The following is a 9,814-nucleotide window of genomic DNA, read 5'->3' as shown; positions in this document are numbered from 1 at the left end:
TACCACTATACGGAAACAGATGACTCAGGTTTACACCAATGTGGATCTGTTTGAGCTAGTGGGAGAGAAACCATTGTATATTGGTAAGAGTCGTGGTTAAGAAAGCAACTTCCATGGTCGAGTGTGTATCACACTTTTTTTTTTTGACTGAGCGATGATAATAATAATAATAATAATAATAATAATAATAATAATAATAATAATAATAATAATAAAATCAGATTACTTATCCAAGAGTTAACCTAAACCGAGTTTAAATTCACTTTGTGGCCCCGGCCATTACTAATTTATTATTACTCTGGGGACCCCAAGTTTAGATCCACTTGTCTTGTGTCAGTGCCAAATAAACTGGCTTTCTATCTTGGTTAAGATTTGACCATTCTCATCCTAGGCCCAAAGTCCTCGTTGGTCATGCTCCGAGGTAGGCCCCTCCAGAGGCACACATATTTCGCCCCCAATTTAAGCGGCCTTTACAGTTTTTTCGCCCCCAGTTTTAGCGGCCCGCCTGATTGCTTGGCGGCTCTTTTCGCCTCCAATTCTTTCTGTCGGGCCATTTTCTTCTCTTCTCGCCTCTTCCTTGACTCTTCCATTTTGATGGAGGGTTCTGTCTCTTCTATAGGACTCCATTCCGTGTCTTCCCAACCACCTGCGGGGGAGAAGATAGAGGTTAGGTGGTAGAGAATATGTTATATAATGAATTTACATTGCTCTGCTATTTTGGAAACATGGCAACAAACATTGGCCCAAAGACCAATGAAATGGGAGTTCAAGTTAGTGAACTTTGAATTAACAATTTTTCAGTCTTGATTGCTTGAAGCTCGGAAGGTAGCGCGTCTGCCTTGTGAGCGATACGTCGCGGGTTCGATTTCCGCCCGGGACGAACTTTATCCTGAACAGATATTCGTTCTAGGAACGGCTGTATTTCTCCTATCCGATTCTCCTTCTCTCTTCGATTTTGGGACGATTAGACCCCTGTAGTTACAGTTTCCTCTATCCAACAGCTTGGAAAAAAAAAGTGAACACTGGTAGGTACTAGGTACCTACCGTACATTACTCCGGGGACACACATTGAGTTTAAACCCCGTTTAACTTTTAATCTCGGTTCAAGAAATCTCATTGCCTAAAATTTTTGAAACTTTTAAAAATCGACCAATCAAATTACTTAACTTAAATGGAATTTATTAAACTCACTGTCTGGACCCGGCTATAAGAGGTTTTCCCCCCGTCCCTCACTTACCCGTACTATTAACATCAGAGGAAGGAGACGTGAGTCCGTTCTCCTGTAGTGACATGGCACTGAGTGAATTGCTCATCGCCCACGACTGGGAGGGTTGCAGTGGCGGAGGCATAGACGGGGAAGGGGTATCTTCTAGGGACCGCCAGTCATCCAGATCCCAACCATCACCCCCATCCGAACCTCCTTGCCGCTCCGTGGTTTGAGAGGAGGTGGGATCCAGCACACCCACCTTGGTGGTGTCGTTGGAACTCGACTGAGAAGGAGAGAGGTAGAAACACTATTAGTTTGAAGTACATTACATTGAAATGGGGGTCTTTTCTGACGAAATTCCTGTGTGCGGAGTCCAGTATGTAGGACTATTGCACCCCTAGTTTTAAGTAAGTATTAGTTATTTGAAACAAATTTAGCCGTGTTATTGTTCATTTGAAATTTATCATATGACGTCATTTTTTTTCAATGAGGGTTTAAAGCTTTAAAGTCACTGTAGAATTGCCAAAAGGTGTTTAGTGACGAGGGTTTTATCCACCCTTTGGCTACAAGCCACCTGCATCCAGAATACTAACCACGCGTAAAGTTACACTGAAGTGAATGTTGTTTTCAACAGTACGCTCCCGGGCGTAACTTTGTATTATTCTCACCTCGAGGTCGCGGGTTCGATTCCCCCCCGGAGCGGGTTTTACCCTGAATGTATAAGGTTCGCGGAACGGCTGGCTTTCTCCTATCCTTCTTCCTTCGCTTTCGGGACGATATCACCTTAGCAGTTCCCCCTCTCAAACCTCTTAAAAGAAAAAATCTCACCTCCATATCTCCCCAAGTCTCCGACTCCCACGGCGTTTCATCATAGTCCGACATACTCTCTCCTTTACTCGCACTGCCTCCCTCTCCCTCATGCTCTAGGCTGGAGGCCAAAGAAGCCACACTAGAGGCCGTGGTAGTCGTTGACATAGAAGAGGCCGAACTAGCTTCCAGTGACGCTGGCTTGGATAGGAATCGGCCGGAGGGCCGAGTGGGGCCCCGGGAGGTCTTGAGAGTTTCGGACTGGGAGCGGTAGAACTTGGAGGTGACGGCCGTAACAGCCCAGTCTGCCCAGGTGGCCGCTGCGTTAGATAGGGAGGGGGTGGCCGTGTGAACATCCGCCTCTGTGGATTGCAATACAAGGAGAGGTTTACTTGGAGTGGTAACATAAGACGGCCTGTCACGCTAATAACTAATTTGGACTTTTTTCGCCGAAGTTGAAAAAAAAAAAAACTCCCTTTCTTAAGCCCAAAGAAAAAAAATAATTATGCTAGGTGTACGTAATTTATGTTCCTCTGCTCTGTTCTACGAACAACTTCGCACTTTTTTTTTCCATTTTTTGGACAAAGAGAGGTCCTTTGTGGAACACCTATCACGACGTCCATTTTTTCATACAAAAAAAGTCTACCTACAGGCTAAAGTTTAGGGTACAGGGGTCCCAAAGGTAGTTAAGCTCCACGAATCATTGTAATGTGCTACTTACCCATGGATTCTCTTAGACTAGGATTTTCCGAGACCTGTTCGAGTTTTCCGAGGAAACCTTTGATAGTTTTGAACGCAGAATCTCGGACGGACTTTTCTGGATCTGTGGAAAGTTGGCACAGGGCGGGTAAAATCCTCTGTGCCACCTCGGAGAGAAGGAAATACTGCTGGGTAGCAGCCAGGGCAAGTACACCTGGAAATGAGGGTAGACAACAAAAGAGATTGAGTACATAATATAACAAGACAGTAAGTCAGTTAAAATGGAAAGCTCATCCCGTAGTATGCAGGGCAAGCACACCTAGAAATGAGAGTAGAAAACAAATAAGATTGAATAGAAAAACAAGACAGTCAGTCAGTTCAAATGAAAAGCTCATCTCGTAGTGTGCCCCTCATCAGATGGCCGAGAAAGGACACAATACACCCCAATTGGGTGCAATATTTGCAGTCGAAATTTCTATAAGTGCAAGTTTTTGTTTATGGTGGGCATCGTACCCTGGACCTTCTGAATGGCAAGCAAGCGCGTTACCACTGGGTTGACTGTGTCTCTGGGTTAATTTCAAGATGAACCCTTGGTCCCCAGCCTTAGTAAGCAAACGGGTTATTTCCTTAAGAGCGTACTTACTTAATATATTAGGATAACTGCGATAACTACTCACTGTGGTGTTGGTAAGTATAAAAAAAAAAAAAAAAATCACCGCCGTTTTTATTTCGTAGCAATGAAACAACTGCTACATTAGAGACGCATGTGGTCTGTGTCGTAGCATGCCCATCCCATGTCGTAGCAAGTAAAAGAAACTTACCTGCATTTCTAGCGGGTGGGAACGGATCCCGCATCGCGCGGGAAAACGCAGAGATGAGCACTTTCTGTCGAATCTGCGGGTGCAGATGATGTGCTATCTTGCCCACGCACACTGTAGTATTCGTTCGAATCCCCCCCTGGTCATCTTTCGCCTGGAGACGGGCAAAGTGTCGCAGGGTTTCAACGTTGAGATTGTTGTAGTTGAGTTTGGGAGCGAGGTGAATGATGGACTTGACGGTTTGCTCTCGAATGGTAGGGTTGGTGTCGAGAAACCCGAGTGCTACCTGTTGGAATATCTGCTCGTTCACGATAGCATCGGGGACGTGACCTGGAAGTGAGAATAGACTTTACTGAGATAGTTATCACTCTGAACAAGAAGAATTCTAGTTTTTCAGTATATGACGTGCTACCTGTTGGAATATCTGCTCGTTCACGATAGCATCGGGGACGTGACCTGGAAGTGAGAATAGACTTTACTGAGATAGTTATCACTCTGAACAAGAAGAATTCTAGTTTTTCAGTATATGACATAACTTTATAAAGCTAATTTTTAAAAAAAATCTTTTCGGATTATTTATTATTTTTGACGATCTTTACGAAAAAAATACATTTGGACAGTTATATTTTTCATGAGAATCATCAATTGGCAATGACAGAGGGAGGAAGCAATAATATTAGGCCAGATATCCGCACCCAATTTTTGTAAGTGTTCTTCTAAGTATGACTTCTTTATCTAGTATAGTTAATCATTGATAGTACTGAAAAAGACCAGTATCCTACTCACCAATGAAATGTTCAAGCTGTAGCAACAGTCTACTCCTTGTCGCTCGATCATTGGATCCGAACAGTTTCACTACACACGGTACTATTTTGGCCTGGTAATCTTCATGCTCCAACATCTGACCTATCTTGAACAGGGGACTGAGCACACTTGCCCCCGCCTCGCCATATTCAAACGCGTTGATAAGCTGCGGTAAAACTTTATGACAGCTAATCAGCTTGGGGAACTTATCTATCGCGCTTGCCAGTCCATTGAAGAATTTATTCTTGTCAATCTTATCTTTCATTTGGATTTCTTCTAGGAAGAGGAGTGCGTCTATGAGATCGTTTTTGAAGTAGCCTCCAGGTTTTCGGTTCCTCATGATAAAATCGGCCGGGTTAGGTCGCTGGTTTGGCCGCTCTGAGATGAGTTCCAAATAGACACGTTTCAAATTCTCGGGAATGTTGTCAATGTTGGAGAGAGATTTCCTGTTGGTAGATTGGAGGGGGCCATTGAACACTTCCCAAATGAGAATACCTGATGGAAGGAGAAACAAAAATGGATTAATTGGTCAGTTTTTGAAGAAAAAATCTTGGAACTTTTTAATGTCCATTTTGTCCATTGGACCCAGAGCTACCAATTAGTTTAGATTTTAGTTTGATTATCCTAAGTAGGTAGGTATACCTACCAATTCTAATGTCTCTCTAATTTTGAGTCATTGACTTTGTATGTAGGCTTACTTATATTTTCATGACCACACAAAGTTTCTATATAAATGGTTGTACAATGTCTGAATAAGATTACAGTATACCTTACCTAATCCATACATGTCAGTCGAGCATTTGGTGACGTGAGATAAGCTGTTTTCTGGAATCTGATATGTGCTCTGATCTTCATAACGAGAATACCGTTTCATTGGTATACAGGATGCCTCACTGATCTTCTCCATATATTCTAGACCACCCAGTTTCCACTCTCCACAACTGTTGATAAATATAGATGTGTGATTCACATGATTGTGCCGCAGGTCTGCATCATTGATAAGAAAGCTGAGGGCTCTCTGAAATATAATAAAATATAGAGATAAATGTTTATGCAATTTCTTTTTACCTTCATTTGCTTTATTAGGTATAATCTCATGTTCCTGCTAAATAAAACCTTCTAGTATTTACTTACAGCTACTTTGACATTCAACTATTGGAAATTATTTGACTTGCCATTTTTTTCCCCAAGTTATCATGTTGGTACTTGGGTCAGATACCTATTTTGATGTTGGCTTACCGTAATTTGAAAGATTCCCCATGATATGTAGATTTGTTTCTTCTCATTGTTTTCTTTCAATGTGTTGTCTAGATGATAAAATATGGGTTCTACATATTCTACAGCTAAATACACCAGACTTTTACTAGGAGACTGGAACAAATAGACATCGGAGATCACAAGTTAGTATTAGGGAAGTAGGAAAATGGACTGATAAGGAGAGAGGTTAAAATGTAGTGAAATTAACTTTCCCTCAAACAAAGTATTTGAAAAAAATCAAAGAGGACTTAAAATGAGAGATCCAAATACCCCACATACATAAGCCTCCATATGGGGTTTTTTGATATAACCCATGTTGTAACACTGATTTCATTGTACCTATTCAGTTTATCAAAGGGAAAATGTTTGTTTGTTTGTTCGTTTGGCAAAGGGAAAATGGAACCATAAGAAGTAGAAACTCAAGTACATATTTCAACTCCAACAAAATCTCATTTAAATATTTTGTCCAAAATGCCATTCTTTTTGTCAATAACTATGAACTTTTGATTTCAAATTCAATCAAAATAGATGGAACTTTAGTTAGGTACCTATTTTTTTTTTTAAACAAGAGAGCTTACCTCTACACTATCTAAGAATGTCAATATGCTGGGATGTCTTAGTGTCTTTAGTTTCTTAACATATGATAATGCAGGTTCATAAGTATCAGCACTGTCATTCAAGAAGATTGTCACCTTTTCATTGGAACCCTGAAAAACAAAAAATAAAATTAGGAAGGTACTTAAGTACCTACTTATGGCCAGCTATTCACTATCAGGTAAAACTGACAGGTACACCTGATCAGGTCTGCATGTCAGATCTACCTGATACCTGAGCACACACACTATCAAGTAGACCTGACAGGTACACCTGATAGTGAGTGGCTGGTTCGTTTGGCAAAGGGAAAATGGAACCATAAGAAGTAGAAACTCAAGTACATATTTCAACTCCAACAAAATCTCATTTAAATATTTTGTCAAAATGCCATTCTTTTTGTCAATAACTATGAACTTTTGATTTCAAATTCAATCAAAATAGATGGAACTTTAGTTAGGTACCTATTCTTTTTAACAAGAGAGCTTACTTACCTCTACACTATCTAAGAATGTCAATATGCTGGGATGTCTTAGTGTCTTTAGTTTCTTAACATATGATAATGCAGGTTCATAAAGATGAGTTCCAAATAGACACGTTTCAAATTCTCGGGAATGTTGTCAATGTTGGAGAGAGATTTCCTGTTGGTAGATTGGAGGGGGCCATTGAACACTTCCCAAATGAGAATACCTGATGGAAGGAGAAACAAAAATGGATTAATTGGTCAGTTTTTGAAGAAAAAATCTTGGAACTTTTTAATGTCCATTTTGTCCATTGGACCCAGAGCTACCAATTAGTTTAGATTTTAGTTTGATTATCCTAAGTAGGTAGGTATACCTACCAATTCTAATGTCTCTCTAATTTTGAGTCATTGACTTTGTATGTAGGCTTACTTATATTTTCATGACCACACAAAGTTTCTAAATAATGGTTGTACAATGTGAGAATACCTGATGGAAGGAGAAACAAAAATGCATTAATTGGTCAGTTTTTGAAAAAAAAACTTGGAACTTTTTAATGTCCATTGGACCCAGAGCTACCAATTTGTTTAGATTTTAGTTTGACTGTCCTAAGTAGGTAGGTATACCTACCAATTCCAATGTCTCTCTAATTTTGAGTCATTGACTTTGTATGTAGGCTTACTTATATTTTCATGACCACACAAAGTTTCTATATAAATGGTTGTACAATATCTGAATAAGACTACAGTATACCTTACCTAATCCATACATGTCAGTCGAGCATTTGGTGACGTGAGATAAGCTGTTTTCTGGAATCTGATATGTGCTCTGATCTTCATAACGAGAATACCGTTTCATTGGTATACAGGATGCCTCACTGATCTTCTCCATATATTCTAGACCACCCAGTTTCCACTCTCCACAACTGTTGATAAATATAGATGTGTGATTCACATGATTGTGCCGCAGGTCTGCATCATTGATAAGAAAGCTGAGGGCTCTCTGAAATATAATAAAATATAGAGATAAATGTTTATGCAATTTCTTTTTACCTTCATTTGCTTTATTAGGTATAATCTCATGTTCCTGCTAAATAAAACCTTCTAGTATTTACTTACAGCTACTTTGACATTCAACTATTGGAAATTATTTGACTTGCCATTTTTTTCCCCAAGTTATCATGTTGGTACTTGGGTCAGATACCTATTTTGATGTTGGCTTACCGTAATTTGAAAGATTCCCCATGATATGTAGATTTGTTTCTTCTCATTGTTTTCTTTCAATGTGTTGTCTAGATGATAAAATATGGGTTCTACATATTCTACTGCTAAATACACCAGACTTTTACTAGGAGACTGGAACAAAGAGACATCAGAGATCACAAGTTAGTATTAGGGAAGTAGGAAAATGGACTGATAAGGAGAGAGGTTAAAATGTAGTGAAATTAACTTTCCCTCGAAGTAATTGAAAAAAATCAAACAGGAGGTAAAATGAAAGATCCAAATACCCCACATACATAAGCCTCCATATGGGGTTTTTTGATATAACCCATGTTGTAACAATGATTTCATTGTACCTATTCAGTTTATCAAAGGGAAAATGGAACCATAAGAAGTAGAAACTCAAGTACATATTTCAACTCCAACAAAATCTCATTTAAATATTTTGTCCAAAATGCCATTCTTTTTGTCAATAACTATGAACTTTTGATTTCAAATTCAATCAAAATAGATGGAACTTTAGTTAGGTACCTATTTTTTTTTTTAAACAAGAGAGCTTACCTCTACACTATCTAAGAATGTCAATATGCTGGGATGTCTTAGTGTCTTTAGTTTCTTAACATATGATAATGCAGGTTCATAAGTATCAGCACTGTCATTCAAGAAGATTGTCACCTTTTCATTGGAACCCTGAAAAACAAAAAATAAAATTAGGAAGGTAAGTACCTACTTACGGCCAGCCATTCACTATCAGGTAAAACTGACAGGTACACCTGATCAGGTCTGCATGTCAGATCTACCTGAAACCTGAGCACACACACTATCAAGTAGACCTGACAGGTACACCTGATAGTGAGTGGCTGGCCCACATTTTCCTTTAGATTAGACTAGACAAAAATCTTCTATCTCATGAATAACAACGAAATTTAAATCATAAGAAGAAATTCCTACAAAAGAAATTGAATGTTCCCAAAAAGTACTACCTAAATGTACTTAGTGGAACATGAAAAGATTTTTGTTAAAAAGAAAGTAATCAATAAATCTACTTATTATTAATATTTTAATTTGCCTTTTCCCAAAAGGGAACACCTGTTCTGTTTCCAACAGATTCCTGCAAGGAACATAACCTCTACTTAGGTTAGGTACTATGTGAAGATTAGACCAAATTTCAGTGTTACAAGAATTGTATGCCAAATACACTGGCAATAAGAGACATACAGATACTGATTTTACACACAGAAAGTCAAGTCTCTTGTGCAAGCCAAAATGTGCAATATTTGTTACCAGTAGACTTGGTGGAGTTAGGTCAACCCAACATGAAGGTTTCTTCCATTGTTACTGCAGTGCATTTTATAATGGGTAAGTAATGATGATAGTGATGAATCATACTTGACAGTCAAATCTCTGAGTAGTGAACTCCCTCAGTGGCCAGTGCCACCTTTAAACATCTCCCTTGAATTTTTTTTTTTTATTATTATTTGAAATGCTCAATACTCACCTTTTTCTTTCCTCCATGGAATTTCCAAAAGGTGTGCTTTTGAGTGAAACACCCAGAAAAACTGACTGCTGGCTCTCCTACTTCATAGGCAAAATCTTTTGATGCATCTCTTCCAAAAAATGCCCACATTTTCGGACTTGACGAAAGACGGATATCAACTCTGAATACAAGATGAATTTTCAACTAGACATATTAGAGAAAAATGCAAGGATAAACGTAAGCAAAAGGAAAATTCACTTAAATTTAGAGATAAAAAGTAAAAATGATAAAAAAATTGGAAATTTGAAAAAATTAAAAAACTTCAAAGTAATTTTTTAATCAACAGTGTTGCCAATTTACCATCGGTAAATTTTACCCTTTTTAAAATTACCCTAAAGGCAGGGGCTTACTACCAAAGATGTATTTTTTTATTATTATTATTTCTTCCAAGGAATTCAGATTATTTATATGAA

The 9,814-nt window shown here is 38.7% G+C and overlaps 1 protein-coding gene across 1 annotated transcript; it reads right to left on the bottom strand.

Moving 5' to 3' along the window:
* Positions 1–273: 273 nt before the first annotated feature.
* LOC103513524 (N-terminal kinase-like protein) lies at positions 274–9,658 on the bottom strand. The gene is made up of 11 exons (XM_026826693.1): positions 9,363–9,658; positions 8,426–8,554; positions 7,868–7,999; positions 7,403–7,646; positions 6,762–6,873; positions 4,318–4,718; positions 3,535–3,861; positions 2,736–2,927; positions 2,036–2,376; positions 1,238–1,490; positions 274–646 (listed from the first exon to the last, which is right to left on the bottom strand). Exons 1-11 carry the CDS (start codon positions 9,489–9,491, stop codon positions 471–473), a joined length of 2,436 nt encoding a protein of 811 aa, XP_026682494.1. The 5' UTR covers positions 9,492–9,658; the 3' UTR covers positions 274–470.
* Positions 9,659–9,814: the final 156 nt, after the last annotated feature.

Source organism: Diaphorina citri, unplaced genomic scaffold (genome assembly GCF_000475195.1).
Source record: "Diaphorina citri unplaced genomic scaffold, Diaci psyllid genome assembly version 1.1 scaffold982, whole genome shotgun sequence".
NCBI classification, from domain to species: Eukaryota; Metazoa; Arthropoda; class Insecta; order Hemiptera; family Psyllidae; genus Diaphorina; species Diaphorina citri.
Note: the sequence above shows the minus strand (reverse complement) of the source record. Positions and strands in the feature narration are given on the sequence as shown.

Excerpts from the sequence above, each read along its gene's own strand:
- LOC103513524 (XM_026826693.1), bottom strand. The coding sequence starts at position 9,491 with ATGTGGGCATTTTTTGGAAGAGATGCATCAAAAGATTTTGCCTATGAA. Across the intron at positions 7,647-7,867 it reads GGGGAATCTTTCAAATTACG|AGAGCCCTCAGCTTTCTTAT; the intron begins GTAAGCCAACAT and ends ATTATATTTCAG. Across the intron at positions 2,928-3,534 it reads CCCACCCGCTAGAAATGCAG|GTGTACTTGCCCTGGCTGCT; the intron begins GTAAGTTTCTTT and ends CCTCATTTCCAG.